The 23,901-nt window shown below is 50.5% G+C and overlaps 1 protein-coding gene across 3 annotated transcripts; it reads right to left on the minus strand.

The window, feature by feature from the left end:
- On the minus strand, window positions 1,256-17,469 carry LOC100517731 (transcription factor CP2-like protein 1). Of its 3 annotated transcripts, XM_013979827.2 has the most exons (16): window positions 16,655-17,469; window positions 12,025-12,167; window positions 11,100-11,251; window positions 10,910-10,983; window positions 9,467-9,572; window positions 9,259-9,365; window positions 6,028-6,180; window positions 5,393-5,503; window positions 4,641-4,738; window positions 4,375-4,429; window positions 4,010-4,103; window positions 3,630-3,720; window positions 2,953-3,035; window positions 2,317-2,462; window positions 2,135-2,186; window positions 1,256-1,520 (listed from the first exon to the last, which is right to left on the minus strand). In XM_013979827.2, the coding sequence occupies exons 2-16, from the start codon at window positions 12,102-12,104 to the stop codon at window positions 1,408-1,410; spliced, it is 1,515 nt and encodes a 504-aa protein (XP_013835281.1). In that variant the 5' UTR covers window positions 12,105-12,167; window positions 16,655-17,469; the 3' UTR covers window positions 1,256-1,407. The 3 variants fall into 3 exon arrangements, with proteins under 3 accessions (XP_013835281.1, XP_013835279.1, XP_005653992.1); XM_013979825.2 differs by having other exon boundaries at window positions 12,025-17,468; XM_005653935.3 differs by having other exon boundaries at window positions 1,256-1,525; window positions 12,025-17,467.

Consider the following 23,901-nt stretch of genomic DNA (forward strand, 5'->3'; position numbering starts at 1 on the left):
GTAAAAGATTAATAAAGGCACCTTGGCCTATCTTCCACTCCATGCAAATTTTTTTTTTCCAGCATGCTTCAAATTTTTCATCTTTTTTTTGTCTTGTCTCTTTAGGGCTGCACCCAAGGCATATGGAGGTTCCCAGACTAGGGGTTGAATCAGAGTTACAGTTGCCAGCCTGCACCACGGCCACAGCAATGCCGGATCCAAGCCACATCTGTGACCTACACCACAGCTCAGGGCAACATCGAATCCTTAACCCATTGAGTGCGGCCAGGGATCGAACCTGCATCCTCATGGTTCCTAGTCAGATTTGTTTCTGCTGTGCCACGACAGGAACTCCTGAAGTTTTTCATAATAAATTTTGAAGAGAGGGAATAAGAAAAAAATGAATAGGATAGGAGTTCCCATTGTGGCACAGTGGTTAACAAATCCGACTAGGAACCATGAGGTTGTGGGTTCGATCCCTGCCCTTGCTCAGTGGGTTAACGATCCGGCGTTGCCATGGTGTAGGTCACAGATTCGGCTCGGATCCCGCGTTGCTGTGGATCTGGCGTAGGCGGGTGGCTACAGCTCCGATGCGACCCCTAGCCTGGGAACCTCCATATGCGGTGGGAGCGGCCCTAGAAAAGGTAAAAAGACAAAAATAAATAAATAAAAGATGTTTTTTAAAAAAATGAATAGGATAAAATATGGCCCAATATCATTTATCTTTTTTAAAACTACTTAATATAAAATCAGTTTTCTACATGGAAAAAGAGAGATACAAAGTCAGTTTCAGGTAGATGATGGGTATAAAAGTGAAAACAGAAAGTCACTCAGGAAATTATATTTATGACCTTAATACAGGGAAAGATTCAGACCTTAAAATTACAACCTTAATTTTAATTCAACTACTGTTTTTAAAATAAAGCTCCATAAACCTCACCATGCAAGAATAGCTATGGCAATTCCCAGATCTCTAGAACTGAAGTTTTAAAATAAGCACAGTGATTTAATAGATGAATAATCTTTTGGAAACTTTAGTAATAAGTTTTTGTCCAAACTAATGCAGGGAAAAATCCAGTCAGATTTATTTATACCTCTGTCCCTTATAACTTTAAGCAGAGGATATTTCCCCAAGAGGACCATAACCCCAAGAGACGGACAACGCATATCTTTCTAAGTTAATTTAAAAGGGGGAGCAAGTAAAATGTTAAATAAGCATGAATTAATGTACTCTGTTCAGCAGCGCTACTTTGGGGCAAAGCCCTTTATCCGTATTGCCAGGCTGTTTACCTCCCAAGCTTGGCCATCTCAGCATAACAGGGGAGAGGCTGTGTCCTAAACCCGGGGGCTACTTGTTCCCTCCCCAGGACAAGGACACACAGGATGATTTGGCTCTTGGCCTGGAGCCTCATGAGGCAGCTGAGGATTTTAACAAGGCTTCTGGTGAGCACAGGACCCAGGAGAACCCGGCTGGCCCCAGTCTCCTCTCGCAGCGGGCACTCCTGGGCCTAGGTCAGAACCAGGTAGTAGCCATCTGGATTCTGCACTGAAAGAAGTAGAAAAGGGCACCACTGGGGTGAGGCGGGCCCCCGACCACCACTGCTGCCCTGCTCCCAAACCTCCAAGCAGCCTGCAGTGCATCTGACACACCCAGGTGTTCTTCCAGCCCCCACCTGGGTGCAGCTCTTCAGGAAGCCCCGCTGGGTAGCATGGAGGAGGGATGGGGGGCAGGCCTCGGAGTAACCAGGACACAAGCCACCTGATCAGAAGGTCTCTGCTCCAGGTGATGTCCAGTGAGCACCTGCCCTTCTGATGTATGTGATTGTAGGAGGGGAAGAGCAGGGGCCTTACCTTCCCCTCTAATAAACTCCCCTCTAAATAAAGGAGAGCGTCTTTTCCTCGTGATGATGCGTTCATTCAGTTTCCCCTGAGCAATAGATTGCTCAAAGCTGCATGGATCTGTCCCTTTGACACACAGCTGGCTTTCAATAGATGTTCCCCACTAGTTTTGGGACTCAGCACCCAACACCACCCCCCCCCAAACACATCAAGGAACCTTTTACTCTCATTTAGGAGATAACATAAGCAAGGATAGAAACAACATCGCTCTTTGTAGGGCCTGTTGGACACGTGCCTCTGCTTCTAAAACTCCTACCTTTCTTCACCACAGCCACAAAGTAGGATTCATCCTTAATATTCTGAACCACCTGCAAGGGAGAAGGGGCCACTATGGCAATGCTGATAGAGCCAAACAGAATAAGCCAGGGCAGAGAGGGGGAGATGGGGCCTGAGGTTGGAAGAGTGACCCAGGCCTTCGTGAGGCTGCTACCCGTTTACCTGGTCACTGAGGAGAATGAGGATGCCCCCAGGGCCCTGGTGGCAAAGACGATGGATCTGATTGGCTGGGAGGGCCAGGATCTCAGCCAGTTTCCCCAGGAGCTCATCAGCACTGAGTTCATCCAGAGAGACCTCTTGATAAAAGCCTGGGGGTGGGGGCAGCACAGGGGCCATGCTCAAAGAGGGTACAGGGCCCAACGGAAGGAGAGGACAAGGGACAGCCTCATGGGGGGAGCCCAGGTTGGAGGAGGAGTGAAGAAGGAAAAAGGCTTATGAATCCACTTCATTTTCACCTCCTATTCCTCACCTTTGGGGAGGTCTCAAATTGAGAGGAACCCCCAGTTTAAAGAGGAGATGGGATACTGTATGAATGACTAAAACCCAAATACAGTAACAAGATTGTAGAGTTCTAATCCCTCCTGCTAATAGAATGACAAAATCAGACGGGGTCAGAGTGTAGAGCATGGAGGAATAAACTTAGGGAGGATCCTGTAAGGAGAGGACTCACCTGGACAGGAAGCTGGGAATGCCAAGGGCATCCCGGGCCCCAGGAAGGGAGCATCCCCCTTTCCCCCGGCTAGAAGGGGTTTCATGCAAACCTGAGTTTCTTGTCTTCTGGAGAGGCCAGAACCTCACCTGAGTCAGGGTTCTTAGGAACCTCATTCTGTTGTCTTGAGGCCGCCTGAGCGACATACAAGGTCAGCCGGTGACAGATGGGCCTGGGCCAGGAAAACAGCCTACATTTGTGCCTGAGCTATTTAACAGATCCCCAACCCTAGAGCTCACCTTCTCCCAGGTCCCTAGGGAAAGGGGTCACCAAGCTTTTCTTAGGCATTTAATGAATGCTAGAAAAGCCCATCTCTGTCCCCTGAAACTGAGTGATGTGGGTGGGAGGCCACAAAAAGAAGTCACAGGAGCCTAACTTTTAAGCCCAGCCCTGGTAGTCTTGCTTGCTCTGTGGCCTCAGGTTGGCCCCTGTCAAAGTTTCTTCCTTGGTAGAAAGAGGCAGGAGTTCCCATTGTGGCGCAGTGGAAATGAATCTGACTAGAAACCATGAGGTGGCGCGTTTGACCCCCGTCCTCGCTCAGTGGGTTAGGGATCTGGCGTTGCCATGAGCTGTGGTGTAGACTGGCAGCTGTAGCTCCAATTTGACCCCTAGCCTGGGCACCTCTATATACCATGGGTGTGGCCCAAAAAAGCAAATGGGGCTACGTGGTGCCTTTGACTTGAACAAGCTGTGAAACACAACTGCCAGCTGAGTTGGTAAGTGCCACTAGAGTGGAAAGGGGACCCTGGTTGGCAGTGTCCATCACCTGGCTCTAAGAGTATTGAAAAGGCGAATCCCGTCGGCAGCCCCACAAATTTGGATAAGGTCCTGGCGGGTAAGCTTCAGCAGATCAGTGCCTGCAGAGTCAGACAGGGCTAGATTAGGGGAAGAGTGACCTGGGATCAAGGGTGGCAAGGGCTACCGTCCAACAGCCTACGAAGAGCTCTAGTATGTCCAGACATGGGAGCCAGACTTGGGTTCAAATCCCACCTCTGCTACTTGCTAGCTGTATGTCCTAGGGCAAATTATTTAACCTCTCTGAGGTAGTATATAAATTACCAAGCCAGGACAGAGACAGGCTTCCTCCCTGACTGTCCTTCCCTCAGTTCCCTACAGGTCTGGGTCCCTACCAGACCCCAGCCTTACCAGTGAAATTGGCCAGCAACTGGCAGTAGCTGGAGAACCGGTGCCTATGTAACCACTGCTGTGTCTCTAGGATGGAGGCTCCAGGGTTCAGGTCCTGAGGCATAAAGAGAGCGGTCCAGGTAACACTATGGACCCACAGACTGAGAACAAAGTGAGGGGAGACAGCCCCTACCCTTGGGGGTTCCAAGTCTGAGAGGGGAGGCTTATCCTGCCCATGGGAAGTGCCTAGCACCATGGGGGAACCATTTTGCCATCTATGGCTGTACCATTTCTGTCCACCAGGGGGCAGGGCCACCCTCTTGCGGAGAGAGATGAAACTGCTGTGAAGGCTTTGGCACAGTGGTGGGGGTGTTGCAAAGACTCACCTGAGCTGGGCTTGCCCCCAAAGTGTCCAAGGCGAATGGTGGTGAGGAGCAGAGCCTGTGGGGCAGCAGAGAGTCAGGCTCGGTGGAGCAGTGCAGCCAGTCTGCTGCCTGCCCTTCCCCAGGCCTGTCCTGGTGTCACCCACAAATTCCCCAGAAGCTGCCTCAGCAGCACGCTCTGTCCTGCCCCTCCCCCGCTGCCTGGCCAGAGGAGCTATTCCCTTCACTCTCACCCCAAAAGGCTGACAAAGGTGCTCATCCTGCCTCACCTCTCCAGGGACAGGAACTTGCAGGACTGAGGGGAAGTCAGAGCAAGAGGGCTCAGAGGCAGGTGGGGGCCCAAACTGGGCTCTGGCCACGGTGAACACTGTGGGCAAACAAATGGCAAAGTTAGCCTGGACAAGAGTTCCCGTCGTGGCGCAGCAGAAACTGAATCCGACTAGTATCCATGAGGACACAGGTTCGATGTCTGGCCTCGCTCAGTGGGTTAAGGATCCAGCGTTGCCGTGAGCTGTGGTGTAGGTCAGACTCAGCTCAGATCCGGCATTGCTGTGGCTGTGGTGCAGGCCGGCAGCTGCACCTCCGATTGGACACCTAGCCTGGGACTCTCCATATGCCTCAGGTGCAGCCCTAAAAAGACAAAAAGAAAAAGTTAGCCTGGACATCCCAGAGGGCAGTGGTGGCTGTTGGCACTCTGACAAGAAGACCAGATGAACACACTAAGAGGAGAGTAATCAAGCCTGCAGGTCTGGGGAGTTGGGGAAGGCTTCCTGGGGGAGCTACAGCAGGAAGGGAGATGCTCCAGAAAGAGCTGAAGTGAGGTGGCCGCGACGGCAGGGCACAGAAGAGGCAGCTCCTGGGAGTCTTGAACAACAGACGGAGCTGTCTGTCCTTGCAGGGAACAGGTGGAATCAGGGAGCGGCTGTGAGGGTCCTGGAGCCATCGCAGCCCCTGAGGTCTTGACTTCCCCAGGGGTACAATGAGGATCTTTCCCCTCCCGCCCCCAGCGACCAGCACACACCTCCATGAAGACGGTGCTGTCGCAGCCAGTCTGATACTTGTCTCTCTCGTGCACAGGCTGTTTCTCAATCTTCTCCCGGTCAGTTTTCAGTTTCCGGTCAGCTCCTTTGGGCTACACGAGAGTGGTAAGGAAACCTCAGCGGGCCCTTTCTTTCTTTTTCTTTTTTTTTCCCTTTTTTAGGACCGCACCCTTGGCATATGGACATTCCCAGGCTAGGGGTCGAATCAGAGCTGTTGCCACTGGCCTATGCCACAGCCACAGTAATGCCAGATCCGAGGCGCATCTGCGATCTATACCACAGCTCATGGCAATGCCAAATCCCCGACCCACTGAGCAAGGCCAAGGATCGAACCCGCATCCTCATGGATATTAGTTGGACTCATTTCCACTGCACCATAACTGGGAACTCCCTCAGAGCACCGCCTGCAACCATCCTCGTAACCTGTCCACTTCTCATTCCGGGAGGGCCTCAAGAGAGAGATCAAGCCCCACCTCTCTGTGCAGAGAGAAGGAAACAGTCCGAGATGGGGACCACGGGCGGAGGGTCCACAGCAAAGCAGGACCAGATCCATGCAGCCAGCGAGGCAGGGTGACAGCCCTGAGAGGGAGGGGAAAGGGCCCTGTGCCACCTGTACCTTAAAAACCTTGATGAGGCAGCCAGCCGAATGCAGGTGCTCAGGCGGAAGCTCCTTGTCACCCGGCTTAAAAGTGTCGATCTGGAGGCGGAACGGGACGCCTTTCTCTCCACCTTTTTTCCGAGGAGTGAACTCGGTGCTGATGCAGTGAACCTGAGGTGAAAAACAAGGGTGACTCCAGGCCCCACCTCCATTCAAACCTGAAACCCGTTACCTGCCTGTAACCTGTCAGCCACTACTCACAGCAACTTTCCATCCCCAACCTGTGTCTATTCTTAAAGTGTAGCTTTATTAGGTTCTTTCCCTTGTTCAAAATCACTCAGCAGCTTGCCAAGGTTATGGGATGCTAAGTCCCTGACCTCGGCATTTAAGTGCCTTTTAGAGTCAAGTCAAGCCCTTCTCCCATCTGAGCCAATACATCCCATTCCAGGGTAAGGTTGCCAGTTAAAATACAGGATGCCCAGTTAAATCTGAATTTTTTTTTCTTTTTAGGGCCACACCTATGGGATATGGAAGTTCCCAGGCTAGGAGTCAAATTGGAGCTGCAGTTGGAGCTTTTGCCACAGCCACAGGAATGCAGGATCCAAGCTGCATCTGCAACCTATGCCACAGCTTGTGGCAATGCTGGATCCTTAACCTGCTGAGCAAGACCTCATGGATACTTGTTGGGTTCCTGCTGAGCCACAACAGGAACTCCTAAATCTGAGTTTCTGAAAAATAGCAAATAATTTTTTAGTATAAGTATGTCCTTGAATGGGATATACTTATACTAAAAAAAATTATTTTTTGGCCCTACCCATGACATCCCCGGGCAGGGATCAAATCCATGTCACAGCTGTAACCAGAGCCACAGCTGTGACAATGCCAGATCTTTAACCTGCTGGGCCACGAGGGAACTCCCAAAAGATTCTTTATCTAAAATTCAAATAGGAGTTCCCTGGTGGCTCAGTGGGTTAAGGATCCAGTGTTGTCACTGCTGTGGCTTGGGTCACTGTTGTGGCGTGGGTTTGATCCCTGGCCCCAGAACTTCCAAATGCCATAGGATTGGCAAAAAAAAAAAAAAGAGAGAAAAGAAAAAAAAATGTTCAAATTTAACTGTGCGTCCTGTGTTTCCTGTATTTTATTTGTTAACTGTAGTGGTCTAGTCCAGGAAGACTTCCTGGCCTGCATGCCCACTATAGCCCCTCCCCAGTCTGTGAAGAACAGCTAAAGAGTCTGACTTAAGGGAGTTCCTGTCATGGCACAGGGGTTAATGAATCCGACTAGGAACCATGAGGTTGCAGGTTCGATCCCTGGCCTTGCTCAGTGGGTTAAGGATCTGGCGTTGCCTTGAGCTGTGGTGTAGGTTGCAGACGTGGCTTGGATTCTGCGTTGCTGTGGCTCTGGCGTAGGCCGGTGGCTACAGCTCCGATTAGGCCCCTAGCCTGGGAACCTCCATAGGCCCCAGGAAGTGGCCTTAGAAAAGGCAAAAAAGAGACCAAAGAGTCTGACTTAACAGGGGAATTAAGGCTCAGAGAGATCCTGTGACCTGGGCAAGATCCATGCCAGGAAGCGGTGGAACTGAAGTTGTGCCACATCCACTCACTCTTCCTCCAGATGCTTAGACTACAGTGGACACTCAAAAATGAGACTTACAGCGGACTTTTAACAACACTGTTACAGCAGTTTCTCTTGTCAGGAAATATTCCTTAGAGAACTCATTTTAATGGCTCCACAATTTCCATTAAAAACCTGTACTAAAAACATCTCAAAGGAAATCCTCTTCTGATGGACATTTTGATTGTTTAAAATCTCTTAATATGAAAACGCTGCTGGCGTGAATGGCTGGTAAATATATCTTTGTGTACTTACTGAACACGGCTATAGAATACATTTCTTGAAATAGAACTTGTAGGTAGATGAGTATGAACATTAAATTTAACAAAATTTGCCCAAATCGCACATATTGACAGACTGGGCACACCAATTTGCATTCTCAGGGGATGAGGGTATCTGTTTCTCCAAACCTTACCAATAATTGTTTGTTTTTGGCTTTTTGTCTCTTCAGGGCCGCTCCCGCGGCATGTGGAGGTTCCCAGACTAGGGATCCAATCGGAGCTGTAGCCGCCGGTCTACACCACAGCCACAGCCACAGCCACGCCAGATCTGGCCGAGTCTGCGACCTACATCGCAGCTCACAGCAACGGCAGATCCTTGACCCACTGAGCGAGGCCAGGGATCAAACCCGCAACCTCATGGTTCCCAGTCGGATTCGTTTCCACAGTTCCATGACAGGAATTCCACCAGTAGTTTTTAAAAGGCATTGCCAAGCTGTGGCGTAGGTCTCAGCTGCAGCTGCGATTCGACCCCTGGCTCAGGAACTTCCATGTGCCTCGGGTGTGGCTGTAAAAAGAAATAAATAAGTAAATAAAAATTAAAAATACAAAATCTTTACCAGTTGTATATATATAATTTTATTTTTTATATCAAGTTAGCTTATATAGTTTCTTTCATTATATTGCTTCCCATATGTGATTTTAATTAGCATTTTTAGCATTTTGTGAGTTTGAACTGTCGACATATATTAGCAATTTATCAATTGCTTATATCCTTTGCTCTTTTGTCTTAATTTTCTTTTTATGGTTGCACCTGTGGCATATGGAATTTCCTGGGCTAAAAGTCCAGTCAGAGCTGCAGCTGCCAGCCTATGCCACAGCCACAGCCACACCAGATCCAAGCCGCATCTGCAACCTACACCACAGGCATGACAATGCTGGATCCTGAACCCACTGAGTGAGGCCAGGGATCAAACTCACATCTTCATGGACACTGTGCCAGGTTCTTAACCTGCTGAGCCACAGTGGGAACTCCCCTTTGCTCATGTTTTCTATTGAGCTTCATCTACTTTTTCTTATTGACATATAAGAACTTTTTTACATATTTATCTTTCATTTGGCTTCAGTGTGCTGCAGCTTGATGTGGGATTGAACCCTCACCAAAGCAGTGACAACACCAGATCCTTAACCTGGTGAGCCACCAAGGAACTCCACTGCCTTCATGTTTAAGAAATCTTTCCCTATGGTGAAATTGAATAAACACGGATCTCTTTTTTCCTCAAGGTGTGTTCTGGAAGTGATTCATTCTTACCCTCACCCTCTCCACCCCGACCCAAACTCCATTTGCTTTCCCACCTAGACTGCTGCCACCTCCATCTGACTTCCAGCCCCCTCTGTGTCCCAGCTTCAGACTCACCTGCAGGAAGAGGGAGGTCCTCTTAGTTGGGTCCCAATAAAACTCCACCGAGTTGAGCTGCGAGGGCAACACTTGGGGTTCTATCACCCCCACAGACAGTGGCACATCTGCAAGGTGGCAGCAGGGAGCAAGGCTCAGCCCTCCCCATCCGCAAGGGCCTCTGGGACAGAGAGCAGCCCTAAAGGGTCCCTGGTCCCTCCCCATTCACCTATGTCCAGGATGCGGTCCCCAGGCCGGCTCCACCTCCAGCCGTCCAGCTGCTGCTGCTCCATGTACTGCAGGCGCCGGTCGTGGAAAACCACACGCACTACACTCTGCGGCCACAGGGCGGCGCAGCCCACAGGTCAGAGGGTGTTCCGACATCTGGGGTAGGCAAGCCACGCCACCCTCTCCCCTACCTTTTGCTTCCCACCTCCAGGGGCATAAGAACTTGGACCCACTAGATCTATGTCCAGATGCCCACTTACCACTCACAGGCTGTGAAAACTGAGGAGGTAACCTAGAGATCCTGAGCCTCAAAATTTCCTTATCTGGATCCTTAACTGTTCGAGTACCAGGGAACGCCAAGAAATACTTTTTTTGAGAGAAGGAATCATGGGTGTAGATAATGCTATGTCAATGTATTTTTGTTTTTTTGTTTTTAGGGCTGCCCCCACAGCGTATGGAAATTCCCAGGCTAGGGGTCGAATCGGAGCTACAGTGGCCAGCCTATGCCACAGCCACGCAGGATCTAAGCCACATCTGTGACCCACACCACAGCTCATGGCAACGCCGGGTTCTTAACCCACTGAGTGAGGCCAGGGATCAAACCTGCATCCTCATGGATACTAGTTGGTCTCATTACTTCTGAATCACAATGAGAACTTCCCTGTAAATGTATTTCTAAATCCTTTTTTTGCTACTTACTGGCTCTGTGTCCTTGAGAAAATACTCAACCTCTCTGTGCGTTTTTCCTCAACAATTTCTGCCCACCACTAAGCTGTCGTGAAGGTCAAATTAAAAGATGGACTCGAGGAGTTCTCTAGTGGCTCAGCAGGTTAAGGATTCACCTGTCACTGCTGTGGTGCAGGTTCAATCCTGAGCACCTGGGAACTTCCACAGGGCAGCCAAATACATAAGTAATAAAAGGTAAATTTGAGGACGTTCCCTTGTGGCACAGCGGATTAAGGATCCGTCATTGCCCACAGCTGTGATGATGGCTGAAACTGCCTCGAGGGTTCAATCCCTGGCCCAGGAATTTCCACATGCCACAGGTGTGGCAAAAATAATAATAATAAAAAAAATAAAATAAGAGTTCCCGTTGTGGTTCAGTGAGTTAAGAACCTGACTAGTATCCATGAGGATGCGGATTCGATCCCTGGCCTTGCTCAGTGGGTTAAAGATTAGCCATTGCCTCGAGCTACGGCATAGGTCACAGACGTGGCTCGGATCTGGCTGTGGCTGTGGCGTAGGCCAGCAGTTGCAGCACTGATTCGACCCCTAGTCTGGGAACTTCCATATATGCAGGTGTGGCCCTAAAAAGAAAACAAAGAAGTCGACTTGAGAGGGTTGTTACTTGACAATGATATCATAGTGACGACACTGGCTTCCTGCCCAGAGGGACTGTCATACTCACCCAGCCTTTGCCTGTCCTAGGAGGGGGGGTACCCACCTTCAGCAGCTGGGGCCCCTGGGTGGCATCGCCCAGCTTGGGGTTGCAGAGCATCTGCACCTCATAGGACTGGCCTGAGGGAGGTGAAAGGGACCTGTGAGCCTCCCTCGGAGGGGCAGAGATGATGCCCACCACCCCCAGCCCACTCTGGGCCTGGCCTCCAGAGCTTGTACCCTACCAAGCAGCATACCCTGGTTCAGGTAGGTGAGGGTCTCCTCCTGCTGCCTCACTGCCGGCGAGGTGGCTGCACAGAGCACATACTGGAACACAGGGCAGGGTGGCTCCGCGCTGGGGATGCTGGGCAGCTCTTCCTGCTTCAGGTAGGGCAAGGGCAAGGACTCCCTGCCAGGGAGAGGTGGACAGGGCTGGCTTTCTGCCCGTCCACCCCATCTTCTAAGAGGCTTTGGAGTTCCCGTCATGGCTCAGTGGTTCATGAACACGACTAGGATCCATGAGAACGCAGGTTTGATCCCTGGCCTCACTCGGTTAGGGATCCAGCCTTGCAGTGAGCTGTGGTGTAGGTCATAGACCCGGCTCACATCCCTGTTGCTGTGGCTGTGGCACAGGCCGGCGGCTACAGCTCCGATTCAACCCCTAGCCTGGGAACCTCCATATACTGCAGGTGCCGCCCCAAAAAGATAAAAAAGAAGAAAAAGAAAAAAAGAAAAAAAAAAAGAGGCTTTGACTCTGTCTGCCAGCCTCTCCCTCCAAGGAGCCTAGAGCTTGCTGTAGCAGACACCTCAGCAGCAGCTGGAGCCCCTCTGCTGCTCCTCTGGCCTCTGGCAGGCTTCCCTTAAGGTGCAAATCCCAGATTCTACTAAACATTTGCAAACAGCTGTCATCAATTGCTTGTTTGCAACCTCAGGGCTTGCCTGATACCCATTAAATGCACAACACAAGTGTCCTGGGTGGGTAATCAGGGTGTTTTGAGGTGTCCTGGGATGCACTAAACCCCGGGAACTTTTGAGCACTTCCTCATCCCCAAAGGAACCCAAGCAGGAAGGCCACACCCTTTAGCTTGAAACGGAGGCCCTGCCCTGTCTGTCACAACTCAGGCCAGGGCCTTCCTTAGGGATGGAGTGGGGTGGGGGCAGGGAAGGGAATCTGGACCTTACCTGAGCAAGCTTGGCGGCCTGGGATACAGTTCCCCGGGGCTGGGCCACAGGTGCTCTGGCTGGTTGTGCCAAAAGAGCATCTTGGAAAGGGGGCAGGACCAGCTGTGTCACAAAGAGCTCAGCACTGGATTCCGCTAGTGAACCTAATGGGCCAACCGACTGGGACCTCAGGCTTTATACACAAAGGTAAACCCACAAAAGGGCGGGGCAAGGCTTCGGCTTCTTATTGGCTGAGCAACCAGGGCTCTAGGAGACTCAGGACCTATTAGGCAGCCCAAGTTAAGGGGGGTGGAGGAAAGCAAGAAACGATGTCCCAGGAGTTCCCACTGTAGCTCGGCTCTGATGAACGTGGCTGCATCCTTGAGGATGTAGGTTCGACCCTTGGCCTCACTCTGTGGTTTAAGGATCCAGTGTCACCGTGAGCTGTGATGTAGGTCGCAGCTGCGCTTAGATCCTGCATTACTGTGGCTGTGGAGTAGGCCAGCAGCTGTAGCTCCTGTTCAACCCCTTGCCTGGGAACTTCCATATGCTACAGGTGTGGCCCTAAAAAACAAACAAACAAACAAACAAAAAAAACCCGGTCCCCAGATCCATAAACCATGTAAGACTCCTAGAGATCCACGGGCCCTGACCTCTCCCTCGACCCCATGGGGGCGGATCTGACTATACCAGGGGCCAGGAAAAGCATGCACACAGCCTCACCTTTGCTCCCCACTGGCCTCCCCTCTCACCCCCCCACTTCCCCCCACCCACAGGTGCAATAATGGCTGGACACCTGTCCTACTGCTGGGGGCTACCTGGCTAGGGGGAACTGGAGTTTACAGAACATAGTCCAGCTTGTGAAAAGGCCAGGAGAAGGAAAATCCCCCTCGTCTGGACTCGGAAGAGGCGACACCCCAAATCACTCACGAGAAGCGGTCTTGTTGCAAACAGCAAGAGGATTTTTATTTCAAGCGCGCTGGGGCCCACAGTCGTACGCCACGCAGGAGTAGAGGACTGCGGCCCCGAGTGCGGACAGCTTTTATGGGGTTCACAACAAAGCCCGCGCATCAAGAGCCCGCGCCTGGAAGACGAATCATTTTAAAGTACGCGTCCTGCGGACCAATCAGGAGGTCTATATTAGCGCGGGCTCCTGGGTGGTGTGTCATTTTGCAGTTGTGCAATCAATATTTGCAAGCAGTTTTACAGAAGCCAGATAAGCGTTTAGTCAACTCAGATCCTGTTACCTTGCTTAGGCCAGCAGTCTCACCCAAGGCCTGTTTCACGTCCTCCCACCCAGGTTCATAGAAAAAACTAGGTGAAAGGACGTAAAACAGGCCCCGATGCAACAACAAGTGTGACGTATTTACTTGGCAGGGATCAGTTTCTGGAATTCAGGGGCATCTAGGGCTTTTTCTTTATTACCTTCTTGGGGTCCTGGGGGTTTTAGGTTGCATTTTCATCCTTTCATTCCCCACGTCTTCTCTGGTTAATAGTTCTAATCTTAGAACTGGGAAGGCTGAAGATCAGTTTCTTCTTGGCTTGGGAGGCCTTGGTATTGTTGCCTAAGTACCATGATCTGGACTGCACTCACTCGCTCTCTAACAAAGGCAACAAACCTATTGATTAAACAAGGCCCAACTGTGAGCAACAGGAGCAGGGCCACTAAGGGTCCCATCAGAGCAGAAAGCAGGGCGGTCATCCAAGGAACCATCCTTCAACCATCCTGTTGAACCATCCTTCAAACCACCCCTGGTCAGCCTCTCTTTCCCTTCGACGTCTCTCTAACCTTTCTCTAAGCTTACTCATGGAATCCCTGATGGCTCCCGAGTGGTCTACATAGAAGCAACATTCTTCCTTTAAGGCTGCACATAACCCACCTTCTTTTAGGAACAGCAGATCTAATCCCCTCCGGTTCTGTAGGACTACCTCAGACAAAGGGGTCAGGGATTCTTCTAGGTTGCTAACAGATTCCTCCAATGCCCGAAGATCCTCTGTCATGGCCGCATGTGGCGCGCCAAGTCCTTTTTCTAACTGCTGTGGTCCTGTGATCAGGGCAGCTGCCCCGGTCCCCACACCGGCGGTCACTCCTAATCCAAGCATGACAGCTAGGGTAAGGGACACGGGCTCTCTTTTTGAACGGGTTGGTCGATGGTCATACTCATCGATGACTACTTCCTCAGGATGGTAGTATACCCGGGGGACGAGCTGGACCATGACACAGAAATCTTTGGATTGGTTAAAGACTGTGGTAGAAACACGGGGAGTTAACCCAGTATTGCATGCCCACCACCTGTTATAACCAGGTACTAAATACTGATTTTCTGAGGCCTGCTTATAAACCATAGTACTATTGCAAAGGTGTTGGTGGGATGGGGGAGCTTTTCCTATGCATGTCCCCTTCCCGGAAACTTCAGTGAGGGTAAGCTTATTTCGGGACCCCCGTGTACATTGATTTCTATGTTCTTTGGTCACATTGAATTTCCCTTCTCTAGCCATTCCCTCATAATAAGGAGGCCCTGAGGATAGACAAAGCCAACAGGAAGAAGTGGCATCGGGGTCGGTGGAGTTGAGGACTTGGAAAGCTCCCTGGATGAGACTGAATAGTCTCTGTCCTGTGTTAGTAGGAAATCAATCCAGCGGTACTGTTGCCAGGTGGCTGCGTTGTGTTAGGCCGCAGCGGGGTTAAGTGGGGCACCGGCAAGTTGCGTGGCTCCAGGGCCGGGGGCCCCTGTTCGGCCAGTACTTTGTTAGGTCCCACCGCCACAGGAGGTTCCGTCTCCGGCTCTACCCTAAGGCGAATGGTTAGAGTGGATCCTGCTCCCCCTCCCCATTTCCAAAAAACTATTCCCCAACTCATACCATTTATCCACTTTTGAATATTTTCCTGTTTTCCTTTTGTAATACACCTTCTCTGCCTCTTTCACTAGATCACGTAACTCAGCCTCCTGTAATCCTTCCAGTCTCTGAAGTTTCTTTCTGATATCCAGAGCCGACTGCCCTATGAAGGCCAGGGCCACTGAGGCTTTCTGGGCCTCCGAGGTAGGATCAAAAGGGGTGAACCGCCTGAAGGCTTCCATGAGCCTCTCAAGAAATACCGAGGGAGCTTCGTTCGGTCCCTGCATCACCTCTCTTACCTTAGCCAAATTAGTGGGCCGTCTTGAGGCGCCCCGGAGACCCGCCACCAGAGCCTGGCGATAGATTTTCAAGCTCTCCCTACCTTCAGCCCTGTTGTAGTCCCAACCGGGGCGAGTCAAGGGAAATCCCATGTCAATCTCATTTTGCAACTGCGTGGGCCACCCATCGGCCCCAGGAACATTTTTTTCTAGCCTCTAACAGAATTCTCTCTTGCCCCTCGGTTGTGAAGAGTGTCTGCAGCAGCTGTTGACAATCATCCCAAGTAGGCTGGTGAGAGAACATAAGGGACTCCACCAACCCCGTGAGGCGTTGGGGATCCTCCGAGAAAGGGGGATGGTTAGTTTTCCAATTATAGAGATCTGCAGAAGAAAAGGGCCAATACTGGAGGGGCTGCAATTGGCCCCCCAGCATGGGAGGGCCATAGGTGCGCAGCGGTAATGTCACGATCTCGTCTGTCCGCTCCGGGGTGGCGCCCCTCCGGCTCCGAGTCCCGGCAGCAGGTCCCTCCGCCGCCGGAGCTCCAGGAGGGGCAGAGGGTCCCCTCGCAGCACCCTGTGCCGGATAAGGGGGTGGGGGTGGGGGAACAGGTTGGGGTTCCGGCCAAGTCGGCGGCTCCTCAATCTCAGGGTAGATACGAGGAGAGGGCTTGACTTTTTCGGCGGAGTGTTTGTTTTTCTCTCCAAGAGCCAGAACTCAGGGACCTGGCTTTCTTGGTTTATTTAGCCATGGTTTAACCCATGGCGGAGGATCCTCTGCCAAATCTTGCCACGTAAGGATATAGGGCTCTTGATCAGGATGAGAGCCGGGTCCAGTCTGAAAAATGATTGCTTTAACAGCCAGGATAATTTCAGAATTAAAGGTCCCCTCTGATGGCCATCCAACATCGAATGTCGGCCATTCAGAGGCACAGAAAGTCTGCCAAGGTCCCTTCTTAACCTGAACTGACAAATTATGAGCCCTGGATTTAACTTCAGTCCAATGGTCGAGAGTCAAACTAAGGGGGGTCGTCACTGTCTGTCCCATATTAAAACTGTAGACAAGGACGCACAAGACAAAGACACATGAAACAGAAACCAACAGATCCAGACACACGCGACCCGTCCGCGTCTTCCACAAGCAGGCAAAAGAGTCCGACGGCCGCGGAGGGGGAAGTTTTCGCTTCAACAACAGAACTCGGTCCTCTGACCGACAGTAGGAGACCACCAGGCGTCCCTGGCTCTCCCCACCTCCCGGGGCGTCCCCCAGGGCGGCAGCCTGTGATCCTCCTAGCACGTCTGCTGATCACAGTCCTCCAGCTGCAAACCGAAAGCGCGCATCACAGAAAACAGACACTCAGAACAGAGACGCCGGCTGGCACACACGTTCCAAAGGGGATCCCTTTACCTCCAAGTCGGTTCTCGGGTGTGAGGGGTGGTCGCGGGGTATTCCCGGCCAACGCACCAAATGAAAAGGCCAGGAGAAGGAAAATCCCCCTCGTCTGGACTCGGAAGAGGCGACACTGCAAATCACTCACGAGAAGCGGTCTTGTTGCAAACAGCAAGAGGATTTTTATTTCAAGCACGCTGGGGCCCACAGTCGTATGCCAGGCAGGGGTAGAGGACTGCGGCCCCGAGTGCGGACAGCTTTTATGGGGTTCACAACAAAGCTCGCGCATCAAGAGCCCGCGCCTGGAAGACGAATCATTTTAAAGTACGCGTTCTGAGGACCAATCAGGAGGTCTATATTAGCGCGGGCTCGTGGGTGGTGTGTCATTTTGCAGTTGTGCAATCAATATTTGCAAGCAGTTTTACAGAAGCCAGATAAGCGTTTAGTCAACTCAGATCCTGTTACCTTGCTTAGGCCAGCAGTCTCACCCAAGGCCTGTTTCACATCCTCCCACCCAGTTTCATAGAAAAAAACTAGGTGAAAGGACGTAAAACAGGCCCCGATGCAACAACAAGTGTGACGTATTTACTTGGCAGGGATGAGTTTCTGGAATTCAGGGGCATCTAGGGCTTTTTCTTTATTATCTTCTTGGGGTCTTGGGGGTTTTAGGTTGCATTTTCATCCTTTCACTTGCTGTGGAAACAACTCAGGGGGTGGTGCTGGGAGGGAGATGGAGCCTATGAGGAGGAGGTGGTGTGCCTGGGTGCCTGGGAGTGCCCCCTGCCAGGAAAGCAGTGGGAAGGCAGCTCCAGCTGGGCTGGTTTCTTTGCCCCTCCTCCGCCCTGGGGCGTGGGGTGGACTGTGTTTATGGACAAATAGAGACCGCCTGGGGGATGGCTTCCTTCCCGGGGCTCAGCCCCTGTTGTCACTGTACACAGTCAGCCCGGGCACCCCCCCCCCCACCGTGTTTGGTATAAACAGATAAGGGCCTTGCAGAGAGCGGAGGTGGGGCTCTAAAGATGTGGCCTGAACTCACGTTACTCCAACTATCCAGGCCTTCAAAGAGCACGCCCCATGCACACTGGACAGGGCAGCTCCAGGTACCTGGGTCCTGAACATACATTCTTCTGCCAGGAAGCCAGACAAAGGAGAGAGACGGGGATAGGAACATTCCTGCCAATGGGGGCCAAAGAAACCTAAGTCCCCCAAGAGCCTCAGTAAGATCCTGAAGACTTTTTTTTTTTTTTTGCTTTTTAAGTGCACACCTGCAGCATATGGAGGTTCCCAGGCTAGGGGTGAAATCAGAGCTACAGCTGCCAGCCTACACCACAGCCACAGCAACACGGGATCCAAGCTACATCTGTGACCTTTCACCGCAGCTTGCAGCAATGCCGGATCCTTAACCCACTGAGTGAGGCCAGGAATCCAACCCATGTCCTCATGGATGGTAGTTGTGTTTGTTGCTGCTGAGTCACAATGGGAACTCCAAGAGATGCTTTTTTTTTTAACTTATTTTAATTTTAATTTTTTTTTTTTTTTTTTTTTTTTTTTTTTTGCTTTATAGGGCTGCACCTGTGGCATATGGAGGGTCTCAGGCTACGGGTCCAATCAGAGCTACAGCTGCCAGCCTACGCCAGAGCCACAGCAACATGGGATCCGAGCCGTGTCTGTGACCTACACCACAGCTCATAGCAATGCCAGGTCCATAACCCACAGAGCGAGGCCAGGGATAGAACCTGCAACCTCATAGTTCCTGGTCAGATTCGTTTCCGCTGCACCATGGTGGGAACTCCGAGATGCTTTTTTTTTTAATGGATTTTTTTTTCACGTCCAAAATACTCTGTCATTTTCTAGATCATGGCGTAACCTAAGAGCTAACTGCAATACACTTTGGGGTTCCCTAAGCCAAGGAAATTATTATTATTATTATTTTGCTTTTTAGGGCCACACCTGTGGCATATGGAGGTTCCCAGGCTAGGGGTGGAATCAGAGTTACAGCCGCTGGCCAACACCACAGCCACAGCAACGAGGGATCCGAGCTGGGGCTGCAACATACGCTATAACTCACGGCAACGCTGGATCCTTAACCCACTGAGTGAGGCCAGAGATTGAACCTGTAACCTCATGGTTCCTAGTCAGATTGGTTTCAGCTGTACCACGACGGGAACTCCAAGGAAATTATTTTTTACTTGGGAAAATTGCTGAGAAATAATTCAGTATCTTCTCCTCTAACCAGAATGTATTGTGTTGTCTTCTATGCTAGGCCACATTCCTTTTTGTGTGTGTGTGTGTGTGTGTGTGTGTGTGTGTGTGTGTGTGTGTGTTTGCCATTTTCTTGGGCCACTCCCTTGGCATATGGAGGTTCTCAGGCTAAGGGTCGAATCAGAGCTGTAGCCGCTGGCCTACGCCACAGCCATAGCAACATGTGATCCGAGCTGCGTCTGCAACCTACACCACAGCTCACGGCAACGCCAGATCCTTCACCCACTGAGCAAGACCAGGGATCGAACCTGCAACCTCATGGTTCCTAACCAGATTCGTTTACCACTGAACCACGACGGGAACTCCAATGCTAGGCTACATTCCAACCTGGAAGAGTTGGACAGTGAAATATGCCACCCCCTCAGAGAAATAGGGGCTGAGGCGAGTGGTCTCCATTCATTCATTCATTCATTCAACATATTGTGATCGACTGCCTACCAGCTCTCCCTCTCCTTCCCTCACACCAGTGTAGGTGGAATCCTGCTCTAGCCAGGGCTCAGTCACCCCTGTTTCCCCCACATTAGCCATCAAAATGTCTGGGCACTGAGTTCTAGGAAAACAATTTTTTAAAAGTAATGCGAAAAAATAAACTCAAAATGGCTTAAAGACTTAAACATAAGACAAAACACCATAAAACTCCTAGAAGAGAACATAGGCAAAACATTCTCTGACATCAACCGTACCAATGTTTTCTTAGGCCGAATTCCCAAGGCAACAGAAATGAAAACAAAAATAAACCAAGGGGGACCTAATCAAACTGAGAAGCTTTTACATAGCAAAGGAAACCATTAAAAAAAACAACAACAACAAAAAGAGGAGTACCCGCTGTGGCTCAGCGGCTAACAAACCCAACTAGCATCCATGAGGACTCGGGGTTGCTCCCTGGCCTTGTTCAAGTGGCTTGAGGATCCAGCATTGCCTTGAGCTGTGGATCCTGTGTTGCTGTGGCTGGTGGTCTAGGCTCCGACTGGACCCCTAGCCTGGGAAGCTCCATATGCCATGGGTGTGGCCCTAAAAAGACAAAACAAAAAACCAAAAAGACAACTATAGTATGGGAGAAAATAGTTTCAAATGATGCAACTGACAAGGGCTTAATCTCTAAAATAGACAAACAACTTAAACAACTCAACAGCACAAAAACCAACAACCCAATTGAAAAATGGGCAGAAGACCTGAATAGATATTTCTCCAAAGAAGACGTACAGATGGCCAAGAGGCACAGGAAAAAATGTTCAACATCACTAGAGAAATGCAAATCAAAACTACAAGGAGGTACCAGCTCACACCCGTCAGAATGGCCATCATTAACAAGTCAACAAATAACAAATGCTGGAGAGAGTGTGGAGAAAAGGGAACGCTCCTACACTGTTGGTGGGAATGTAAACTGGTACAACCACTAAGGAAAACAGTACAGAGGTACTTCAGGAAACTAAATAAAGAACTATCATATGACCCAGCAATCCCACTCCTGGGCATTTATCTGGACAAAACTTTCACTGAAAAAGATACCTGCAGTTCATGGCAGTGCTATTCACAATAGCCAAGACATGGAAACAACCTAAATGTCCATTGACAGATGAATGGATTAAGAAGGTGTGGTACATACACACAATGGAATACTACTCAGCCATAAAAAAGAACAAATTAATGCCATTTGCAGCAACATGGATGGAACTAGAGACTCTCATACTAAGTGAAGTAAGTCAGAAAGAGAAAGGCAAGAAAAAAAGAAAGAGAAAGGCAAATACCAAATGATATCACATATCTGGAATATGATATATGGCACAAATGAACCTTTCCACAGAAAAGAAAATCATGGACCTGGAGAACAGACTTGTGGTTGCCAAGGGGGAAGGGGAGGGAGTGGGACGGCCTGGGAGTTTGGGGTTAGTAGATAGAAACTCTTGGCTTTGGAGTCAATAAGCAATGAGATCCTGCTGAACAGCACAGGAAACCATATCTAATCACTTGCGATGGAACATGATGGAGGATAATGTGAGAAAAAGAATATATATACATGCATGTATGAATAGGTCACTTTGCTGTAAAGAAATTGACAGAATGCTGTAAATCAACTATTAATAATTCTAAATAAATAAATAGCTTGGAAGTTCCCATTGTGGCTCCGTGGAAACCAATCCGACTAGGAAGCATGAGGTCACTCAGTGGGTTAAGGATCTGGCATTGCCCTGAGCTGTGGTGTAGGTTGCAGACACGACTTGGATCCTGTGTTGTTGTGGCTGTGGTGTAGGCCGGCAGCTGTCGCTGCAATTCTACCCCTAGCCTGGGAATCTCCATATGCCGTGGGTGCGGCCCTAAAAAGCAATAAATAAATAAATAAACAGCTTAAAAAAAAAAAAGAAAAAGTAGTGGGAGTTCCTGTTGTGGCTCAGTGGGTTGAGAACCTGACTAGTATCCTGAGGATGTGGGTTTGATCCCTGGCCTGGTCAGTGGATTAAGGATCCAGTGTTGCCGAGAGCTGTGGTGTAGGTTGAAGATTTGGCTTGGATGCAGCGTTGTTGTAGCTGTGGTGTAAGCCAGCAGCTGCAGCTCCGATTTGATTTCTAGCCTGGGAACTTCCAAATGCCACAGTTGGGGCCCTAGAAAAAAATGTTTTTTTAATTTAAAATTTTTGAAAGTAATGGATGAGAGCACAATTTTTCAGACACATGCACACACACAGGCATCTGGTAATATCATACGCCAATCCTTGTGTGGTCTGTGTGTCTGTCTGCATAAACGCCCCCACCCGAGAAGGGAGGTCCTTTTTCCAGCAAACTGTCTCTCAGGCCTCTCCTGGACACAGCTCCACAGGGCAGCCCAGTAAACAGTGCCTTTTGGAGCTCGATGATGCATAGGCCTGGATCTAAGCCCTAAATTTTCTCACCTTGGAAAGGTATTCTGTGCATGTTTCAAGCTTACTGTCTCCTTTGTGGGTTTTTTTTTTTGTTTTTTGGTTTTTTTGTTTTATGTCTTTTTTGGGCTGCGCCGTGCATATGGAAATTCTCCGGCTAGGGGTGGAATTGGAGCTGTAGCTGCTGGCTGCACAACTACACAGCCACAGCAATGCCAGATCTGAGCTACTTCTGTGACCTCCACTGCAGCTCACGGCAACGCTGGATCCTTAACCTGGGACTGAACCCGAATCCTCATGGATAGTTGTCGGGTTTGTCTGCTGAGCCGGGATGGGAACTCCTTTTTTTTTTTTAACTGCCTCCTTCTTAAAATCCTTCCTGCAACCCAGCCAGCTGGCGTTTCTGTTCCCCATGTCCTGGCTCTCCCCTTCCCCAAATTCCTTCATCGTGGTCATCCAATGTGCAATTTATTCTTTGTGTACTTTGCCTAAAGTCTGCTTCCCATCGGAGTAGAAGCCCCTTGCAGGTAGGGAGTAAAAGGTGTGCTAGTGTTGGAGTTATGTTGGGGAAAGACTCACAAGTGCAAGCTTAGCTTTGTGGCTTTGGCCAAGCAACAATCTTTCTGAGCTTCATACTGCAACTATTAAAAAAAATAATAATAAGATGATGAGGGGAGTTCCCATCGTGGCGCAGTGGTTAACGAATCTGAATAGGAACCATGAGGTTGCGGGTTCGGTCCCTGCCCTTGCTCAGTGGGTTAACGATCCGGCGTTGCCTTGAGCTGTGGTGTAGGTTGCAGACGCGGCTCGGATCCCGCGTTGCTGTGGCTCTGGCCTAGGCCGGTGGCTACAGCTCCGATTCAACCCCTAGCCTGGGAACCTCCATATGCCGCGGGAGCGGCCCAAAGAAATAGCAAAGAGACAAAAAAAAAAAAAAAAGATGATGAGGAGTTCCCATCGTGGCTCAATGGAAACAAATCTGACTAGCATCCATGAGGACTCAGGTTCGATCCCTGGCCTTGCTCAGTGGGTTAAGGATCCAGTGTTGCCATGAGCGATAGTGTAGGTCACAGATGCGGCTCAGATCCTGCGTTGCCTTGACGGTGGTGTAGGCCGGCAGCTGTAGTTCCAATTTGACCCCTAGCCTGGGTACCCACCTCCATATGCCGTGGGTATGGTCCTAAAAAAGGAAACAAAACAAAATAAAACAAAACACTGAACAGCTCCCCCCAAAGCATCAGACCCTGGAACCTGGATTCCGATGATGGCGGTGACCTCTGGTCTTTCAGAGCTTCCGCCTCTCCATCTGCAAAACGGTGACAAAATAATTTCTGTTCCACTCCTGAGTTGTGAGCCCTGAGGATGAGTAAATATGAATGACAGTTGGCTAGGCGGTTTCAGGGCTTTTTGTTTTATTTTCGCTTTTTTTTTCCCCAGCTGCAGCATGCAGCAGCTTGAGGGGGGATCACAGTTCCCGGACCAGGGCCACAACAGACATCACTGCGGTTTTGGTAGATGGGGGTGGGGCACTTATGATGGCAGGAGGGGCAGGAAATGGATTTTTGTCTCCTCCAGTGTGGCTGTGACCTGAGAATTCCCTTGGGCTGAGTAACACTTACAGGCTGCAGGGCAGAGGGAGAAGCAGGCAAGGGATGCAGCTTGCCCTGGGGATAGGAGTGTGCGATCCACTGTCCAGGTCCTGCTGCACCTTATAGCCACACCTGGAGGTAAGACGCTCCTCAATTACAGTCTAGGAGAGGGAGGTATGCAACTTGCCCAAGGTTATTGACCTGTGAGGGTGGGCTGGAGGCTGAGTCACCTCACTGCCCTGCACCCCTGCCATGCACCCAGGCCAAGACCCAGGACTCCTTCCTGGAGTAAAGCCTTTGGCCGGAGCCCCCTAAGAGCCCACTCCTCTGGCTCTATTTTCACACTTGCTGTACTTGGGGACCAGAGGGATCTCCCTGAGACACGGGAGTGAGCATACCACTCCTCCATGGATGACACCTGGCCTCCCACCGCGCTCAGCACCATTCTCAAGCTGGGCTGTGGAAATCCTTGGGTAACCATGGCCCATCTTCCAGGGCTTCAGAGGCATACAATGGGTAGTGCTTTAAATCATCTCTTGGGGAGTTCCCATTGGGGTTCAGTGGAAATGAATCTGACTAGCATCCATGAGGATGCAGGTTCTGTCCCTGGCCTCATCCAGTGGGTTAAGGACCCGGCATTGCCATGAGCAGTGGTGTAGATTGCAGACTCAGCTCAGATCTGGTGCTGCT

Source organism: Sus scrofa, chromosome 12, assembly GCF_000003025.6.
Source record: "Sus scrofa isolate TJ Tabasco breed Duroc chromosome 12, Sscrofa11.1, whole genome shotgun sequence".
Lineage (NCBI taxonomy): Eukaryota > Metazoa > Chordata > Mammalia > Artiodactyla > Suidae > Sus > Sus scrofa.